This window comes from Pelodiscus sinensis, chromosome 9 (genome assembly GCF_049634645.1).
Source record: "Pelodiscus sinensis isolate JC-2024 chromosome 9, ASM4963464v1, whole genome shotgun sequence".
Classification (NCBI taxonomy): Eukaryota; Metazoa; Chordata; order Testudines; family Trionychidae; genus Pelodiscus; species Pelodiscus sinensis.
This window is the reverse complement of record NC_134719.1, coordinates 32,389,249-32,410,672: the sequence shown is the minus strand read 5'-3', so window position 1 is coordinate 32,410,672 and position 21,424 is coordinate 32,389,249. Positions and strand designations below refer to the sequence as shown.

Sequence of the window (21,424 nt, the reverse complement as noted above, 5' to 3'; positions counted from 1 at the left end):
GAATGAAACAGCAACAGCTCAGCACGACAGCAGCAGCTACGCTGATGCTCAGAGCCTCAGATGGAAGTTACTGGCAACACAACGCGATTACATCCTAGGTGATGCTATGGATGATGCGCCGCGTGCTTGTGAACATGGCGTAAAACAGCCTAACGGCAGCGCCTGCTCACACTGTGTGACTTTGGACAATGTTCCTGTGGACCACCGAAAAAGTCACCATGAATCACCAGTTGAGAACCATATGTCTATAGAATGGTATGACTAGGAATGTTTCAAAGACTGGTGTGACTAGGAATGTTTATAGAGTTCAGTGAAATGACTGGATGATGCTGTGAAACTCGGTAATCTGTTAGACTAGATTCACCCCAGTAACTGCACCTGCCTTTTCCAGCAAGATCCACTATGTCCTGAGTGTGTGCGGGGTTCACCCTGGGATATTGTTTCATTGCTGTCCTACTCCAGGAAGCAAGCTGGGGGTGGGCAGTTTTTGTCTACAGGCTCCCCTATGAGTGCTGACAATGCAGGCTGTTCAGGAGATATGGTCTGGACACACCATCTCCCCGAGTGGTTCTGCCCACATTTGGGGTTCCTAATAGGGATGTAAGTGAGTAGTCGAGTAGTTGACTACCCAATAAGCCCCCCCATGCTGCTTCCTTTAATAGAGGCCTATTGCTTTTATCTTTAACATTAAGTATGACAAAGGAGCAGGATCATGTTATTGGTAAAAATTTAACACATTTTTCCCTAGGGTTGAATTTACTAAGGTGGCTGCAGACCCCTCAATTGTTAATCTTGGTCAAGGCCTTCCAGATATATCCCCTCCTAGCTATGTTAAAGAAGAGCTAGCCAAGGCAGCGACAGTTGATAGGCTGAACCAGTACACCCGTGGCTTTGTAAGTACATTGAACTTTGGGGAAAGTTTTTGCATGAAATGCTGCTGTATAACGTGGTTTTAAATTAGGTGAATAACTTTGTCCCCTTTCATCTTGGCTCCTCTTCCTCTTTCTAAGCATGGGTTTCTGGTTGTCAGCTGCTGAGCAACATTCCCAATGTAGGGTTATTTACAGCAGAGTCCTTCACTTAGATTATTATCTTATAGTGCAGCATGTGTACCAAGCTGTCCTCTGGCCAGGTCGCTTATAGTCCCCCCCATTTCCAGGGAAAACAAGTCCAGTATAACAATAATCTAGTAGCTTCCTGACAAATCTTTAGCCCAATTTCACACTTATTGGCCTTCCTGCCCTCGTGTCCAGTGATCTCCACACCAATGTCCTCAGTGGGTCAGTAGAGGAAGTAGTCTAGGGACCCTGAAATAAGCTAGCTAAAGTATGATTATTCAGACTTTCTGCTATGTACATGGGTTACTTCCTACCTCAGCTTGTCCTCAGATACCAAAAGTAGAGTAAATTAGTTACAGGGATCAAAGCAAAGGCAAAAGCCCCATACCAGGCTTACTTGCCCCAAGGAGACTCTGGCTCGTAGTAGTTTTCCGCTGTGCCCAGCTGGCCTCTCTTTAAGAGGCTAGTACATTTAATCCATACCTTCTAGTTAGCCACTACTAAGTTGGCCTGTGGCCTCAGAAAGCTGAGATCTCTTTGTCAGTTTTCTCCTGGTGCTGGCCAAGCTGGCCATTCATCACACCAGGAGACAGAATCTGGACAAGTTCTTGTGTTCTATGACTGTGGGGGCCTATTTCCAGTCTCTCTTATAGTTGCTGTCAAGCAGAGTTCCTTTGGGCAATACATAGACTCCTTAGATGCCTTTGAGGAGCATTGGGCGCCTCTGGGGTTCTCTGATTGGTGTCCCCTTTTGGTTTCCTGATATTAGCCTTTATTTTTTGCTCCAATCTTTTTTTTTTCTTTCTTCATTCAGTGTCCGAAGAATGCAGTTGTGGCCTGGGTTCAGAGTCCCCTTTTGTCTAGTTGTGCCAGATATAGGCCTGCTCATCTTAGTATTCACAACAGAAACTAAGCTAGGATTTCCTCTCTTATCTCATCCCTGCAGACTTGACAGCTCATGTTATGGGTTGTTGCTTATTGAGCTCACAGGCTCTCAATAACCTCTTCCCAGCCAGTGTGGGCCCTGCATACCCCATTACAATACTGGCAAATGGGGGAGTACAAGGAAAGAAACTGAGATTCTCCCTCTCTGTGTCCCTATATTATCCTTCAAAACTTGCCTACCACACCGGAGGCTCCTGGAGCTACCTTGAGGTAGGAAAGTGCTAACGGTCACTTTAGAACTCAGAGAGCGCCAGATGTAGAAACAATTGTCTGGTAGGAATCAATACGTTGAATATCTCTTTGTTCCCCATCACCCACAACACTTTTGAAACCCACTAGTGATTTTAGGCTATAACTTTGGATAGTTTTATTTGTTACAAAAAAGCAAGCAAACTAACAGACACAAACAACTCCCTTCCCCATTTTTATTTTTGCAGCCAGCTCTCCCTCTAATTTTTTGTGTCCATGTGTGGAATTAATTTTGTTATGTGCACCAATATGGAGATGATATGTGACAGATCACTTCCATATTGGTTCACACAACAAAATTAATTCTGCACATGGATGATCTGTGGCAGAGGTGGGGCTGGGGGATTCGGAGTGTAGGAGATGATTCAGGGTTGGGGGGATGAGGGATCTGGCTCGGGGTGCAGACTCTGGGGTGGAACTGGGGCTGAGGGGTACAGGAGGGGCTCCAGGCTGAGGCCAAGGTTTAGAGTGTGGGAGCAGAGCAGGTGGTTGAGGTGGGTGTGTGGGGTCTGGATAGGACCTAGGGTGCAGGAGAGGTCTCAGGGTTGGGGTGTGGGGTCTGGGAGGAGTTAGGGTGTGGGATGGGCCTCAGTGCTGGGGCTGAGGGTAAGATTGTGGGGTGTGTATCTGGGCAGTTCCTGTTAGGTGAGTGGGGGAACAGATGGCTCTGTGTAGCCCATAGTCACCTGTAGACACCACCCCCCACAGCTCCAATTGGCCATGATTCCTAGCAAATGGGAGTGTTGAGCCTCCATGCGAGAGCAGCCCTTCATCAGTTTCCATTGCTCCTGGCAACATGGCTTCAGCCCATGGTAAGGGGGAGGGGCAGAACGTCAGCACGCAGAGCAGCCTCCCCCTGAGTCGGCAGGAAGGCTTGGCCCAGAACACACGGGCTTTACGGGCTGCAACCCTAGGTTAAGGGGACCTCTCTTAGCCAGGGGCCCCGGGTTCCAGGCCCTAAAATCCCTTTCTTAATCCAGCCCAACAGAATATTTCATCTAAGTCATACCAGAAAACTCCTAACTGTTAGTAGTTCTGCCCGCAGTTATTTCCGTTTATTGAGAGAGAAAGCATGTACCTGTGTGTAGATAGATTATCTCCTTACCTGTTACTTAATATACAGTGCATGCATCCAAATGTGTTTTTCTTTATTTTGAACAGGGCCATCCACTGCTGGTGAAAACCTTGTCCCAGATATATGAGAGGGTTTGTGGAAGGAAAATTGACCCTTACACAGACATCTTGGTCACAGTGGGAGGATATGGATCTCTGTTTAGTGCAATCCAGGGATTAATTGAAGAAGGAGATGAAGTAAGCTTTATCTGAAGTATTTTATTGTAGCTACCAAAATAAAATTAATTATGTTGATGGTTTGGTTTTTATGGTTTTTTAAATATATATATTACAGGTTTATCTATTTGGCCTATATCAAACACTTAAGAGCCCTGTCTTGTAGATATGGGGCCGGCAAACTTTTTCAGAGACTAGGCCATATTTCAGTAAGGAGACCATCTCATGGATGCTTCTATTCCAGTCATCAACACACAAGCTTTCTCTCCTATTTGTTATAATTGTCATAGCTTTCACATCACGGTAGCCGTTACTACTTTACCGATTTCTATTTCATACTTTTTGTGGACTGCTGTCTGTATCAAGAATCTGAGTATGGCACAGGGTATCAATCTGTTTTCAGTGTCTGAATAGCCATCATAATTCAGATTTTGCTTCAGACTATTATATGGTATCAATGTGAAGGTGAAAAAAAGTATACACATTTTTAAAGTAAAGTAGGTATCATACCCAGTATTTGGTTTCATGTGTTAGCTCGGATGATTTATCCTTTCAGTATTGCCTTGTTTCCCACTGCTGCCAGATACTTGCAATGGCTTTTTGAGAAGCAGTGTTTGGGAGGCCCTGATATGTGCTTTTTCTGATGTGGAACATTAGCTTTTTTCCTTTTCTTAGGATTACTGTTTAGTGTCCTCATCTGTTTTCTCTCCCTTCCCTGTTGCTTTGATCTTCTCTCTCTTTTTGCCTCTGTCATTCTTTGAGTCTTCTCATTACCTTAATCTTTTGCCATTATTCATTAAATCTTTTGACTCCTCTCTCCACTTTTTAATATCTTTTTTGTCTCTCTTCTTAAGGACTTCTAACATTATATGCTAGTCGCAACTGTAGTGCGTAACATGAGAACTATCCATGTCTAATCTCTGAAGAACTCCCAATATATGTTGTCTATGTCTTCTAATTATTATCATTGCCACATAATGTCCTAAGATGATGAAAAATTTGCATCAGTTAAAGCAGAGTGGAATACTCTTAGGTACACAGTAAATCCTTATGGCCAAAATAAATCTGAAGAAAGTAATACAGTGTTACTAAACATAATATTTTCTCAGTTCTGGGTCTTTCTGACTACATGTTTTAATTTCAGGTGGTTATAATAGAGCCATTTTTTGACTGCTACGAACCAATGGTGAAGATGGCAGGAGCAAAACCTGTTTTTATCCCATTAAGAAATGTATGTGTTTTTTTTTAAATTTATTGTTGTTAAACATAGAATGCAGAATTCTTTTGAGAATAACATTTGATAATCACATTATAGGAAATGATCCACACCTAGTTTCTCTTAACGTTCAACTATATAATAAATGAGAAAAAACTGCAACAGAATAAGGCTCAGATGTGATGCTATTCCAAGTGTTATAGACATAGTATCCTCCAAATCTTGTGTAGAGTAGGGCACTGTTTCCCATTTAATTCAATTTATGCATGCTGAAAGTTCCTGAAGTCTTTTTGTTTGAGATCATTAGAAAAGTTTCAAAACACAGAATAACAGGCGGGTGATCACATGCTCATACAGTTTGTGTATTTGTTATTTTAAAGGATTGGTTTCTGATCCTGTTCAGCAGCTTGTGAAGTGATGGGATATGGTTTCTATTCCAAAAACTCCCTACTGCATTGGGAATGGTCTTCCATTTACAACAGAAAGTGAAATGACTGTTCAGTTATGTAGATAAGCAATTTCTCTGTGGTTGATTTTCAAAAAGCAACACCACGGAAATTTGAAAGAAACTGCTAATTAGTTGTAACGAAATAATAAAATGTTTGTTCTTTGGAGCAAAAATCTAGAGGGATGAGTATTGAAGAAACCTAGTATTAAGCTTCCACTCTGAGGAAGGCAATGTGCCTGCACTCTGTGCAGTTGAGCTCCTTCAGTTTTGTGGGAGGCAGAATTGGGGATAACTGTTCTGTAGCATTCGTTACATAACTTCCCTGAAGATTTGCAAGAATTTCCCTATGTTAGAAACATTGACCCCATCATCATGAACATAGGTGAACTCCAGCTCTTCAAAACCTAGATGAGGGAGCTCTTGGGTCAGCATGGACATGGAGGCTTATAACATCAGGACTTTTTCCCCATTGGAGACAGAAGTCCCAGGAAATTCTGTGTAGTGCTTGGTTAGCCTCATGGATGCACTTACTCTCCAAGAATGCCTTGAATGTGATGTGATTTCCTTGTGAATTTCTAGACAGCTATAATTTCCTGTCTGTCTAGGTTCATGCACTATAATGTGTAATTATAATGTGTAACTATAACATTTAGACAGAACATGCTCCCTGATTGGCTTGAAGCTTTCTCCTCTTGACTAAATATTGCAGCAGAAACTCCATAACCTCAAGGGCACAAATAGTTTCCTCACTGGTCTTCTTGTGGGCTTTCCATGGGGAAAGATATGGTCTGGGCTATCCTCCGTGTTGCACTTAAGTAATACAGACATTTATTCCTATTATAGAAAACTGCTATTGGGAACTCTGAATCTAGTGCTGATTGGATCTTAGATCCCACTGAACTTGCAAGAAAATTTAATTCCAGAACAAAAGCTATTATACTGAATACCCCACATAACCCTATTGGCAAGGTAAGACTTCCATTCTAGTTTAACATAATAGTTGTAATTCCAGAGTGTATCTTAAGTATGCTGATTAATGCATTGACCCTTTTTGTGTGTGTGTGTCTTCTAGGTATTTACCAAAGAAGAACTCCAAGTAATAGCTGATCTCTGTATTAAATATGACACCCTGTGCATCAGTGATGAGGTGTATGAATGGCTTGTATACAAAGGAAATAAACACATTAAAATAGGTATTGATTTTTGTCTAGCCATTGCAGACAGTTGTGGAAGGATATCATAAATGTGCATCTCAGAGAAAGTGATGCTGTCAAGTAGTTCAAATGTTAATTTTAGTTTAGTTTAAAATAATGAAACTGAGGAGGAAATCCTTTATTTTTGTAAATCTTTATTTATAGGATTAAAGACGAAATTTTCTAAAGCAGCAAAGTGATTTACGTGCACAAATCCCATTAAAAAGTAGGTGAGCCTAGTGCTCCTAAACCACTTAAGTCAGTGGGATTTCAAACTCAATTTACTTTTGGGCCAGTGCCAGTGTTCAAATCCTCCTACCAGACCAGTGGTCACTCCTCTCTGGCAGAACTCAGGAGGCAAGTGTGGGGGGGGGGGTCTCTGCGCATTCCTCCACCCACATGTTTCCTGGCCCCGCCTGCCAGCTCACACACTTCTCTCCCCCACACCCTGCGTGTCAGCCCCAGCTGCCACCACCGGCAGCAAAGCAGGGCTAGAGCAGCTTTCAGCTGCTAGCTCCGTGCTGCTGCCGGCACATCCATGTGGCCTGGGGGAGGTGTGTGCAGAGCGGTGAAGTAGAGTGACCAGACTGGCCTGGGAGACGGCAAGAGAATGGAGCAGAGGCTGCTGTGTTGCTTTGCTTTCCTACAGATCCTGCTGCTGAGGTAAGTGTGGGAAGGCTGGCCCCTGTTGCTGCTACCAGGCACCCAGTAATCCCCAAGGCCATATGCCTCAGGGGAGAGGGCTTGAGGGAAGGGGTGCAATGGGGAGAGAAGGGGGAGCAGGGCTAGAGGTGAGGTAGGGGCAGAGCAGGGGCTGGGCTTGGAGGAAGGATACCGACACCCTGTCTCCTCCCTGGGCCACAGGGACTGACATGACAACAGAAGTGTATGGGGTGGATTGTGGAATTGCTTGGGCCATATGTGGCCCATTTGCCATGAGTTTCAGACTGTTGACTTAGCTCCTATTGAAAATCCCACCCTAATTCAATTCTTTGTTCCCAAGAATAATATAATAATCACTGTTTGTGTATCCACCTCTCAGTGGCATGCTTTGTTGCAGTACCAGTTAAGGGAAGGGAATGGGAGCTTACCAATCAATCCTTTTTGTGGAACTCTGCTGCGATAGCCAGAGAGACAAGTGCATAATAAGGAAACCACATTATTGTTTGCCCCATAATAAATAGAAACAAAATCTGGCAAAAGGTAATGGAAAACATTAGTAGAAGATCTATTTCCTTAACTCTTCTTCCAAGTAGAAGGTATGAAAAATAATGGGAATTTCAAACAGTGAAATCTCTCTGAGGCCCTTTGGAGATGAATTTCAGTTCTCTCAGGCAGAGTTGCTGTGTGGACAAACTAAGCTATTACAAATCAGACAACTAAACATTTAATGCTACCTGAGTCTCTGCAACAGTTTCCTTTCCTGGGGCCTCATCCAGCTCTCATTGAAGTCAATGGAAACAGTTCAATTGACTTCACTAGGACTGGATTTTACTATAAGCACACCCACTGTATGCTGTCAATAATCCTAATCCAGATTCTGCAAATACTTTTATGTGTGTTTAATATTGTGTTCATGAGTTGTCCTACTGAAGTCTATGGGATTGCACAAGTGCTTAGATTAATCACACGTGTTAGTATTTGGAGGGTTGTGGCCTTAGTTTGAATCTTAGTTAGTGGCTTATGTGAGAAGTCTGAAATTTCTTGCCTTGCTAATTTATTCCTAAGGGTTATTCTCAGTTATACAGAGGTTTTGGTTCTGGAAGTAGCTACTTCCATGAACACCTAGCTGAAAGCTGTAGAGTTATGCAGTCCCGTGTTATCACAACACCACCTAGCCAAGCAGCCCTACTGAAATTAAACTGTTAACCCCTGGCTGTCAGAAGAACTGTCTTGTGTTCTTGGCTCTGATGTGATCTCGTGTGTGACCTTCAACAAACCATTTTGTTTCTCCATGCCTCAGTTTCCTCATAGTTTAAAATGGCATTTGTATATCCTACTTCTTAAAGGGCTTTGGGATTTACAGACGAGAGCTACTAATTTTTATTAATGATATATTTGATATAATTAACTAGGAATAAGCAAATATTGTTTTTTTCTACATTGACTTTGGAATACTGGTAATTAAGATTAGTTTAGTGTAACTTGAATTAAAGTATTGCGTTCTGCTTGCTGAGGATACAACCTTTTTGCATACTCCTTTCCCGCTGCTGTCAATGGAGTTTGCAGGCCACAGGTTTGAGTTTTGCTTTCTAATGCTACTAAAAAAAACTATTTTGGAGACAAGTTGCAGGGTCTAGTAATAATGCCATCCAGGAGGCAGGTGAACAAAAAGGATTTTTATTGCCTGACATGAAATGTACACTTCCAGTGTGATAATGACTCAAAATTAAAGCTTAGAGTGTTAATCAACTGGGCTTAGCTGCATACTCTCTAACAGATGCCATGAAATGATCTTACAATTTATTGTTAAAAACCTACAAACCATAAAACTTTCAGGGTGACTTCAGCGTCTTAGTTTTTATAGCTGAACATAAAAATAATACAAGAAAAATACCCAGTTTCACTATTTAGAAACTGCAATGTTTTTAAATTAAGCTTTACATATTCAGTCAAATGCAGTGACACTTATATGAAAGATACAACATGGATATTACAGAGTCTGGTGATGGTTCTTATAATCTAATAGGATAGCTAGTTGTATATCATAAAATTAACATAGTCTTTATTCTGTCACCCTAGCAGTCTTCTCTAATATAGAACACTGCATCATGCCCCAACCCTTATCTGACTTTTGTACAAGCACAAATCTCTTATGAGTAATGATTAGAGCTGTAGTGGCAGATTTAGAGATCTCATATCATAACTGAGGATTCTGCTGGCATTTCAACAGAGAGCCAGCTCAGATAAGGTATTTTATATGCGTTACTTTACAGATAATTCCCAGCACTTGATTGGTGTTGAAATTATATTAAACCGTGATGAGTTTGAATATAATGGCATTACCATAGGGCATGGGAAAAATGCTCTCCATACCGTTTAATCTTGTGTATTAATTTACTGCTTATGAAAGTGACATCCTGCCCTGTCCTCTCTACCTTCTCCCTGCTATTATTATTGTACAGTCCTGTTATCTATCCCCAAGCTTGAATTCCTGAGACTAGGTGGCAAAACAGTCTCAGATCTGGTCTACATTTAAAAGTTACATCAAAATAACTATGGTGCTCAGGACTTCGTTGCAGCTCTTTCATTTACCTCTCACCACTAGAGAGTTCGATTATCTACTGAAATGGATAAGCCCCTTCTGTCACTGTAGGAAGTGTTTCCACTAAGTGGCATGCTCATAGCTGTGGCTCTGTAGCACCCGTATTATAGACTTAGTCTAAGTAAAGGGCACGTGGGTTTGAAATTCACTCATCCTTACAGTGTGTTATAGCCCATTTGTCAGCCTTTAGGACAGGAGTGTCAACCTTTTCAAACCAAAGAGCCAAACTACATCAAAATTCAGAATACAGTAAAACTCCATTAGTCTGGCATCCAATGCTCCGGGACTCCTGATGGTCCGGCATCATCAGGAACCCGGAAGTGCTCAGGCAGCCGGACAGGCTTCCCCCATTCAGCTGCTGCTGAAACTGACCAGCAGCTGAATCGGGGAAGCCGGGAGCAGAGCAGCTGGAGTGCTGCCGGGTTGGTCTCGTAGCGCTGCCTCTCGGGGCTGCGGGACCAACCCGGCAGCACCCCAGCTGTTCTTGGGGACACCTGGGGCAGAGCAGCTGGAGTGCTGCCGGATTGGTCCCGCAGCGCCAAAGGACAGCGCTGCGGGACCAACCCGGCAGGACCCCACCTGCTCTGCCCCAGGGGTCCCTGATTCAGCCGCTGCTGAAACAGATCAGCGGCTGATTCCAGGAAGCCCGGGGCAGAGCAGCTCTGCCCCGGGCTTCCTGGAATCAGCCGTTGATCTGTTTCAGCAGCGGCTGAATCGGGGACCTCTGGGGCAGAGCAGCTGGGACCAACCCGGCAGCACTCCAGCTGCTCTGCCCCAGGCGTCCCCAAGAGCAGCTGGAGTGCTGCTGGGTTGGTGCTGTAGCGCCGCCACTCGGCGCTGCGGGACCAACCCGGCAGCACCCCAGCTGCTCTCTTGCAGGCATCCCCGATTCAGCTGCTGTTAAGTGGTTAGCCAGTTAACCATTCACATTCCTAGAAAACGGGGTCATATTTGCTAATCATATATATAGTAGCCCAGTGTCTGTGAGTCTGTAACGCCGAAATGCTGGCTGTTCCCTCTGGGGGGCGCTGTTGCCTGAAATGCTGGCTGTTCCCTCTGGGGGGCGCTGTTGCCTGAAATGCTGGCTGTTCCCTCTGGGAGGCCCATGCTGCATGGGGAGTGTGGGGCCTAAATGGCCGCTTGCGCCGCTTGCTCCCCAGCGGCAGCCCGGCTGAGCGGCGCAAAAATCAGCCGAGCGCTACGGCGGGAGTCGAAGCAGGGCCAGGCGGTGACATGCGGCGTGACAGCAGCTCCAGGCCCCGCCCCCTGGCCGTGAACGTCACCACTCTGCCTCCCTTCACCTCCCGCCGTGGTGCTTGGCTGACTTCTGTGTCGCTCAGCCAGGCTGCCACGTGGGAGCAAGTGGCATAAGCAACCGTTTGGGCTCCGTGGTCCCCTGAGTGAGAGGCAGGAGGGGGAGAAGACGAGAAGGAGAGAGACAGAGAGATAGGCAGGAGGAAGAGGAGAGCTGAGAGAGAGGGGGAGATAGTAGGGGAGAGAGAGAGAGACGGAGCGAGAGACCAGAGACTCAGGAGAGAAGACAAACATGGAGGAGAGACCTGAAAATCCCTTTTTATGATGGTCTAATTGGCTAGTTGTTTTATATTTACATTTGAAAATGGACCCCAAAATGACAGTGCTTGGCATTGGCTTGAATCAGTTCTAGTACAGGGAGGTACTGTGAAAATTTGCTGATGGAATTTTGCCATTACATCTATGACATCTGGCTTATGGGCCCCCCTAGAGAAAACTAACAGTTATGCTGGACATGCTCCTTAGTATGACAATATGGTAGAATGGGATGCAACACAACTTCAAAAAAACACTAGTCCTTGTGTCCTCATCTAATCTTATATACAACAATTTAGGGAAACAAATCTGAGTTTATCCTATATTAAGTGATCCATGGATTGTGTGAGTCAGGAAGGACATTCAATTTAAGCAGTCTGTGAAAAAGCCTGCAGCTACAAAAAAAGTATTTTGTTTTACCAGAATTAAAACAGCCTTAATTTGGTTTAGCATAATTCACTAAATATTAAACCAACTGAAGCTCACCTTAATGCTGAATGGAATTTCCACACAAGAATTTAATGTGATTTTCCAAATTCACTTTAAATTCCCAGATTAAATTAGTTAATTAACTTTCCTGGGTGTTCCCCCAAGTATTAGATAACACGAATTAAGAACATACCTTTTTTCCCAGTAAAGAGGCACCATGAAAGGTATTATCACTCATTCCTCTCAATACAGTAGTAATTCTGAGGCCTGGCAATGACTGGGTAAATGTCAGCATTTGGTACATCTATGGTGGAATAAAAGCCCCGTGGCATATTCATGGCTGACCCGAGTCAGCTGACTTAGGCTCAGGCTGCAGGACTAAAAATTGCTGTGATGATGTTAGGGCTTGGGCTGGAGCCCAAATATCTACACAGCAATTTTTCAGCCCTGAAGCCTGAGCTTGAGTCAGCTGACACAGACCATCTGAGGTTTTTAATCCCAGTGTAGACATATCCATTGTTAACTAATTCACTGATGATCATTCTAACAGACTTGTCCAGCTAACAATTGCAGTATAGCTGGGTACCACAGAAATCAGAAATGGAAAAGAGCTGTCAAGGTCCATGGCATAAACCAGAAGCCTAAGAACCACCTGAAAGTATTGGGAAAAGAGCAAAGAATTCCTAGGTTCAGCTACATAGCAGCTGGGAGGTGTAAATATGGTAAATCTGCCAGTTCTGATCAAGTTAGTATGCTAAAAATAGCACAAGCTATCAAGCTATCTGTGCAAGCACAATCATGTCTGAGATCCTGGATATGTACTTAGGTGGCAGCTCTGCCCAGCTACCTGCAAATAGGTATATTGTGTATGCTAGGCAGTCTGAACAGATCTGGAAGTTTCAACCAATAATAGATAGGCAAGGAAGGCTTATTCTATAATTTGGGTAAGATTTTACGATGATGACTTTTGCCAGCATGGTTATGTCTGTCAGGGATAACCTCTTTGCACATTCCTGACAGGCAAAACTATGTTGGCAAGTCAAGAGTGTGAAGAGTTGTGATGCCTGATGGATACAGCTGTGGATGCAGGAACTCCTGGTTTTGATGCAGTTACACCAGCATACCTGTGTTTTTGCCCATGCACCTTTTTTTTTCCCAGGGAGTAGTTTTGCTGTATTGGTCAAAGCACAGCTTTTCCAGTATCTCTGCATCCACTCTAGGGGCACTTTACTGGTACGATACAGCAGTCGTCCTTTTCCAGGAAAGTGCTCCTAATGCAGGCATAGCCCAACTTTGCAAAACTCAGTGTAGAATCCACTTTCTGAAAGTCTGAAGCCACATTTGAACTTTCCACAGATGATGAAATATTTTTAGGTATTTTAATATTAAATTTTGGTGGGGAGATAGCACCAACCTCGGTAATCAAAAAGGTGTGACATTTAATTTTTTTAAATTAAATCTTAAATTCTAGAGATATTAAAAGGTGCTATAAACACTTTGGCTGGCTACTGGAAGCCTCAAACTCTGCATTACTTAGTTACAGCTATGAGCCTCAGTAATAGTTGTAACAGTTCAGCTATTCCGATGTATTTATAAACTGTAGCGAAGACTGGCAGATACTATGGATTTTGAGATACATTGTAATCAATCCCAGGATGATTATTTGGATTTTGTTGTTACCCAGTGACAGCTGAGAAACTACTTCATTGCCTTTTCTTTCACCCACTCTCACTCAGTTCAAAATGAATTCTCAAGCGATAGATATTTTTCGAGTTGCTGAGTTAGCTTTAGTAGATGTTTTGGGGTGTGGATGGCTCAGTCACCACAACTGACACCATTTAACATTCCTAATGGCAGCACCAGCAGAGTGAACAAGGATTGAATGACAGATCCTGTAAACCTCATTTTTTGAGGAATACAGGATCTGTCGAAAAATGGTTTGTTTTCGACAGATCCACATCTAGACTGCCAATTTTTTCAAAAAAGCTCTGTTTAAAAAAAAAGTGGTGGCCACGTTTATACTAATGAAGTGCGAGATATTTAAATACCTGCTTATTAGCAATTTTGATGTGCCTAATCTACATCTCTCTGTTGACAGAGGGTTGCAGTCTAGACGTAGCCCCAGTGTGTCTTGCCCTATTCTTGAACTTTCTTTTTTTGTTGATTCTTGCCAAACTTTTATTCCAAAATACATTTCTCCATTTTTAAATTTAATTTTAGATTTTTTCTCCTTGCTTTTTTTGTTTGTTATAATAATATATTAAAATACCACCCCTTTTAGCTAGGAACAATACAGGTTTTGTGACTATATGGAACATGTATGTTCACTGGCAATCATGTCGCTTCATTTTTTGTACAGCTACTTTGCCAGGCATGTGGGAAAGAACAATAACTATAGGAAGTGCTGGAAAGACTTATAGTGTTACTGGCTGGAAGGTAAGAACAACAAGAGTTAGAAATCTGTTACATGAGTAATACTATGCATTTATCTGACCCAAAACTGTCTCTTTTTGCATTCTGTCATTTGAAAGCTTAGTGTGCATCCACTTACATAAAATTGCAGACAATATTCATTTGGAAATGGTACCTACCTTTCATAAGTGCATCATTAGAGAGTGCATATTAATTTTAAAAATAAATGTTTGTGAAAGGGAAATGGAAGGAAAGGGAGAATTTAAAACATTAATTACGAAACACAATTTGGAGAAAATGTTAAGACTACCAAAGGATACATAAAGAGCAGCATTCCTCAGGCTACATCTCAACTGCTTTCTTTTGCCGAAAGAAGGTATGCAAGTACAGAGCTAATTTGCATATCTTCTTTTGATTGTGTTATCGGAAGAGATTTTGTTGAAAAAGAAAGCAGTTTAGACACGGTTCCTTCGAAAAAAACATATTTTTTGAAAGAACACTGCACACCTCATTTTTTTTAGGAAGAAGGGTTCTTTTGAAAAAGTGGTTTTTTTCGAAAGAGCTGCATCTAAACTGCTTTCTTTTTTGACAAAACCTCTTCCGATAACGTGATCAGAAGAAGATATGCAAATTAGCTCCAAATTTGCATATCTTCTTTCAGCAGAAGAAAGCAGTCTAGACGTAGCCTCAAAGTGGGTCATGGTTCCTTAGCTACAGTGCCTCACAGGGCCCATTGGCTCCAGTTTGCCATTTCCAGCCATGAGGAGCAGTGGGAAACAGCATGGCCCAGGCTGATACTTCCTGTGGCTCTCCTTGGCTAGAAACAGCGAACCACAGCAGTGAGGCTCTGTAGCTATGGACCCTTTAGGTAGACAAAGTGGCATAGCAGCTTTCCCAAAGCGCATGGCCCACTTTGAGATACAATGATATACAGCATTGATTAAACCTATTTCCTGTTTTATGATGCGGTGTAAATGATGGCATTTAAACATTTAAAAATGTTATTGCTTCCACCAATAAGTCTGAAATACCATAGCTTGAGTGCAACTATTTAGCCTGCAATATTGCACTGATAATACATTATTGGAGATGCTAGCTTGAGGTCCTTTAAACATGTGACCAATAATAATATTTTATTTGGCTCTGGTAAAGTTATGGCAATACTTCATAGTTTGATTACTAAAACAAATACAAAAATATTAAAACATGTGGCAGCCAGATTTTCAACTGCAGTTGCAACAAACACATAAGCAAAATATCTATAATCTGAGCAGCACCGTTCTCTTCTGTCCTTTTCATCGGCTATCTCTAATCTGCACCACAGCACACTAGGATCTGTGTGGCATTTGGCCAAGTGTAGTTTTGATGTATTTTCGGGCAATTTCAAGCAACTAAACCACCCTTTGTGACAAGAAGTAGGTGCCTAGGAAACAAAAGATGGAAGTGTTTTTATAAAAAAGCTGGAGTGGCTTTAATTACAATGTAACTCAGGCGTGGGCAGAATCCAGTCCACAGGCTGAATCCGGGTGGCCAAGCTGCTGGATCTGGCCAGCGGGCGTAACGTGAACCTCAGCCAGGCTCTCTTCCTGCTCTGCCCCCACCTGCTGCTCAGAGAAGCTGGCTGCATTGGCCAAGTACATCAGTGAGCTCTGTGAACCCCTGTAGTGGGGGAGGGGATGGAGAATAGAAGAGGCTTTTCACGCTGCTCTCACCCCCAGCACAATCTCGCAGAACAGAAAGTGCGAAGTACACCTTCCTCCTCCCCCCAGCTCTTGGTGTTCAGAGCGACACATGGCCCAACTGGTTGTTCTGAGCGGCCTGCAGGGGTAGGGCAAGCAGGGAGCCTAGCTGAATAACCTGTTGGTCAGGACTGCTGGCTGAGAGCTGCCCAGGTAAGCGCCTCCTGGCCAGAGCTTGCCTCTGGCACCCCAGTCCCTCTCTTTCCTCAACCTTCAGCCCCCCCCCCCGTGCCCCACATAACCCAAACCCTCTGCACCCTGCTTCTGTTCCCCAGACCTGGTACCCCCTCCTCCTCTCTTCCAGGTCACAGCCTCCTCCCAGACCCAGCACTCTCCTACACCTCTAGACCTGCACCTCCTCCTGCACCCAGTCTTCTGCGTCAGGTCACAACCCCGTCCTTCACCCGAACTCCCTCCCAGATCCCACATCCTTCTGCACCCCGGTCCCTTACCCCAAGCTCCTTTCTTCACCCAGCTTCCATCCTATGCCCCGCACCTCCTTCATTAATATCATGGAAGAGTGCAGGCCTTGACCACTTACCAAATTCTTAAAGTGCCCCCCCCATCAACAATTGTTGCCCACCTATGGTGTGATCATTCAGTTGTTTTCTAATAGGATGTGTTGCATTAGTTCTGTGCTACACAACAGCATCCTTTGACAGGCAGATTTCATGGAAATGGTAATTAGTGTAAATAAGTCCTATGTCCAGCATGTCTAAACCTGCCATTTAGCAAGACTTATGCACTTTTAAGGTCAACAGAAATGTACTAGTGCTTCTTTCCATTGTGAATACCTCCAGTTCTTTCAACTTTTAATTGTTTATGATGATACTTAATTGCAATATGTTTAAGATATGTTTTTCCCTCTTCCTTAGCTTGGATGGTCCATTGGTCCACAGCATCTGATAAAACATTTGCAAGTTGTTCAGCAGAATACGCTGTATACATGTCCAACTCCGCTACAGGTAGATACAGATGGGAAAGGAAAAAGAATACATTTGTATGGTGTCTTGGATAAAGGAGTTGGCGCCTTTAGGCACTACTACAATACAATTAATACAAATTAGAATGAATTTTGAGATGTGTAAGTATTTTACAGCAGTTTCTTGGGGATAAGCATGCTGGTAGAGAGAGCAAATCTGAGAGTTGCTAATGAGGCAATTTAAAAAATACACCAGAACCTTGCAAATTCTTATCGTATTAATCTCCAGCAGTGACCATTGTTGCACAAAGCATGTCAGTCTCACTCCTTTGTTAGCAAAAATGCAGTTGCAAAGATGCTGCAGCATCTCTCATATTTCTGAGAATTATTTTTACCAAATGGTCTGCAGTTATTTACTGGTGTTCTGTCATGTGTTAGCATCAGTAATTAAAACTCAACTATTCTTCAGATTAGATAGTAAACTTCTTGTGGCACGGATGCAGGATGGAGGCCTGATCCTGATTGAGAATTTTGGGTGTTACAACACTGGAAATCAGAAATAATAGTAACTCGTCAAAATAAATGCACGGATTACCTTTTGTGATGCAGTGGTTTGGGTATTTGTGGACTCAGTAAGGCCCCAGTCCTGCAAAGGGGTCTGTGTGAGAAGGCCCATACACCATGCAAAGTCTCAGTGACGTCTCCCAGGAACTCTTTGTAGGTGCAAGGATCCACTCGCAGGAAATCTTTACATGCTGATTATGCTTGCAGGAGGCTTTGGCACAAGCTCTTTGTATTGACTTTAAACGCATGGATGATCCAGACTGCTACTTTTACTCACTGTCTCGAGAGTTGGAAAGCAAACGTAATCGGATGGCTCAACTACTCCAAGGAGTTGGATTAAAACCGGTCATTCCAGATGGAGGATACTTCATGATTGTTGATGTTTCTGCACTTAGTGAGTGAAGGCTTATTTTATTTATGATTGTTGATGTTTCTGCACTTAGTGAGTGAAGGTTTATTCTGCACTTAGTGAGTGAAGGAGTGGGATCATACATTATATTTAAGATTAAACTGTAATTTCCATGTTAACTTCCTCCCCTTTTTCAGTTTCTCGTAACATTTTCAAACAAACTCCATTTGAGCTAAAATTTTCTGCGTAAGAACTTGGCTCAGTGGTGATTATTTTTGTAAGTTTTGGTAAAGACCATTCATCCATTTTTGAGTGGTGTGATTTCTAATTACTGCCTTTGTATTATGTTTTCATAATAAGTAAGTCTGATGGCAGTTGCAAAGAAGAGGTGAAATTAGGGGTGGGAAACTAGATTTCTATTTTAGGAAGATATATGATTTACAAAAGGTTGAGAACTACTGATCGTGTCTTAAAATCTTGGGCCCACACACACAGACTTTCCTTTTAATTTTTTTTCTTTAATCAAAAGTCACTCAAAACACTGGAGGCACTATAAAGCACTTCAGTTTAATCTACATTTAAAAGAACTTTCTGATTTCACCAAAGTTTACAAATCCTTCCAAAAGTTCAGGATACCACAATATCAGAGGAAGACCTTTCCTAGAGGAATGCGTTCCAGGGTATGTGTACATTTAAAATGCTACAGATGTGAAATTGCAGCTGTAGTGCTTCAATGTAGACACTACCTACACTGATGGGAGGGGTTCTGCCATTGCCATAGGTAACTGACCTCTTTGTGTTGAAGAATTGACTGCCTGTAATACCAGTTTGTACTTGCATTAATGAATTAGGCCTCACAGTAGTAGGTAAATATCTCAATTCTACAAATGCGGAAATGAGCATTGAGAAGTGAAGTGGTTTGCTCTTCCTCCCAATGTCATACAAGATTATGCCAAACCAGGATTAGAGACTGAATGGAGCACAAGATTTGGTTCAGATCTTCCTAGTGTTTTTGTAATGACACTTGTATGAACTGTAATAGAGTATTGTGAGTTAAGTGTCCTCCCACCACAATGTTGGGATGTTTGAGTTAAACAACTAACCATTTAACTGATAAGCAGATGTTTATTAGTTAACAATGTTGATTACACTTAGCGAAGCCACCTATCGGGGAGCCAGGCCACAGGGACTAGTAGCCCTGCTCCCAGGGAGACTCATGTAACCTCTGAGATTTTCAGTGGTTACTCAGTTACCTTAATACATGATTTTTAACATCACTTCTGGGAGGTCCTATAGTATTATACTCCATTTTATATTCATTTTTATTTTAGATGTGGATCTCTCTGATATGGAGGCGAATCAACATTATGATTATAAATTTGTGAAATGGATGATAAAATCTAAGGTAAGATGTCTCTTTTAGCCAGTCATCAGATATATATTAAAAATCAGGAATATTTTTATACCTAAAACAAAAATACAGCTGTGCCTATGAAAGGATACAGCTCAAGATGTTTACATTTTAAAGCATTGCCTAGAGGTTTAGCGATGTATATAATCTTAACTGTAGGAATTCAGAGGCTAAAATCCTATTGAAAATGTAGCTTTTAGTCTTAGCACAAAACAATAAAAACAAGTTCTAATAACTGCTTTTTATTTCCAAACTTATATGTTAGCAGTAGGAACGATTCTACTAGTGATTGAGTTTAGGTCAGACTTACCTAGCATATGCTAAACGTTAACTTAAGCTTCCTAGTCTAGATAAACCCATTGATTTCACTGGTGCAGGATTAGCTCCTTATATATGACATGTGAATTCTGAAAATTGAGCCAGTTCAATTATAGAGAAAGAAGAGAAGGCTCCAAAATCTTGGCTGTACAATTTATCAAACCTAAAATTGACTTTATCTCTGTGTAAGAGGCAAATCTTTACTTTTCATCATTTCAGAAACTGTCAGCAATTCCTCTTACAGCATTCTGTGGCCCAGAGACCAAAAAGCAGTTTGAAAAATATATACGTTTTTGCTTCATCAAAGTAAGTATGTGTCCTGCTCTAGAAAACTGTTCTGACAGCCATGTTGCTTATTACTAAAATATTTCTGTTAGTTTAATCCAGTGGTTTTTAAACTTTTTGGCCCGTGGCCCATCCCAGTCAATATAAATCTTTGCACAACCACCGAGCAACCAGTCATGATAATAAAATAGGTGGAGGAGAGAGTGAGGGTGCAAGGTCTGGGTGGGAGGGAGGGTGCAGGAGGAGGCTGGGTTGGGGGGGCAGGCTGGTTGGAAAGGAGGATGCAGGAGGAGGATGAAGGGTGTTGTGGGAGGGTGTGTGAGTGAAGGCAATGGGGTGCGGAGTCTGGGCAGGAGGGTGATAAGGGGCTCTTCCCTGGCTCTGCTTCCCCAAGCACTGCCCCCTGCTGGGATTCCATTGGCTGGGATTCCAGGTGAGCGGGGAGAGTCTCCAGGTGAGCTGTTTCCTGCACTGCTGTTCCCCCAGCTGGGATGAGGGAGTAGTGGTGTGCCGAGTTGCTTCCTCCCTCTGCAAGCTGGATCTGGCCCACAAGGCTGAGGGCTCCCTCCCCCTGCAGCTAGGAGCCAGTGCTAGTGCTCTAACATTGTAGGTGGGGGGGGGGGGAGGGTGAGTCCTGAGCCCACAGCCCACCTGCAAGATGGTCACAGACCACGAGTGGTCCTTGCAGCACATTTTGAGAACCGCTGGTTTTGAGAACCACTAAGGCTGTGTCTACACAGCAGCATTATTTTGGAATAACTAACGTTATTCCAAAATAACGAAGTCCATGTCTGCACTACAAGCAGTTATTTTGACATAACATCGAGCTGGAGGACTTCTTACTTCTTACCCCAGCTCCTGTAACCCTCATTGTACGAGGAGTAAGGGAAGTTGGAGGAAGAGTGCTCTTTCTTAGACTTCCTGCTGTGTAGACTGCACCAAAAGCCAAAATAAGCTATTTCGACTTAAGGTACACAGTTGACATAGCTCAAGTTGCATAGCTTATTTCAGCCTTAGCTCTGCTGCGTAGATGTGCCCTAAAAGAGGAGTTGTTCTTCGAGTGATGTCCCTGTGGGTGCTCCACTGTTGGTGTCAGACTCATCCTGGCACTGCAGATAGATCGGAGATTTTCTAGAAGTATCTAGTTGGGCTGTGCATGCGATCCAATAGATGAAGCGATCATGGAAGCAGTAGATGAGGTTTGGAAAACACCAGCCTCAGCCTCCTCTCCCCCTCTCTCCCTGACCAGCAAGAGAGCTGACAGAAAATATTTCATCCCCTTGAAGGGCATGGACTTTTTATTTCTTCACCAACAACCAAACTCGCTATTAGTGGATGCTACACAACACAGGTCCAAGACCCTGCAGTACAAGTCCATCACCCATGGTAAGGACCATAAGCAGTTGGACTTATTTGGTAGGAAAATGTATTCATCCTTGATGCTGCAGCTCTTAATAGTCAATTACATGGCACTACTGGCCGTGACTTTGATAACTATGCCACATTGACAGAACTAATGCAACATTTCCTGGACGAGAAAAGACCTATCCTAAAATCTATAGTACAGGAAAGCTACACCCCATCTCGCACAGCATTGCAGTTGGCACCTGACTCTGCTGATACAGTCACAAAAGCAATGGTGACATCCATAGTGATGAGATGGTTATCATACTTACAAGCAGCTGGTATTTTGAAATATCTTCAAATCAACGTTAAGGACCTCCCATTCGATAAGGACAAACTCTTTGTTGCAAAGATGGAC

General features: G+C 42.9%; 1 protein-coding gene across 6 annotated transcripts in view; it reads left to right on the top strand.

Moving 5' to 3' along the window:
* Positions 1-21,424, top strand: part of KYAT3 (kynurenine aminotransferase 3) — a 53,861-nt gene that overhangs the window by 20,512 nt on the left and 11,925 nt on the right. For all 6 annotated transcript variants that reach the window (XM_075936439.1, XM_075936444.1, XM_075936442.1 and 3 more), the window contains 10 exons: positions 749-893; positions 3,414-3,563; positions 4,687-4,773; positions 6,050-6,175; positions 6,279-6,399; positions 14,022-14,098; positions 16,689-16,778; positions 17,507-17,693; positions 18,980-19,053; positions 19,597-19,683. In XM_075936439.1, coding sequence (XP_075792554.1) covers positions 749-893; positions 3,414-3,563; positions 4,687-4,773; positions 6,050-6,175; positions 6,279-6,399; positions 14,022-14,098; positions 16,689-16,778; positions 17,507-17,693; positions 18,980-19,053; positions 19,597-19,683 — 1,144 coding nt within the window. The remainder of the gene's footprint in view (positions 1-748; positions 894-3,413; positions 3,564-4,686; positions 4,774-6,049; positions 6,176-6,278; positions 6,400-14,021; positions 14,099-16,688; positions 16,779-17,506; positions 17,694-18,979; positions 19,054-19,596; positions 19,684-21,424) is intronic.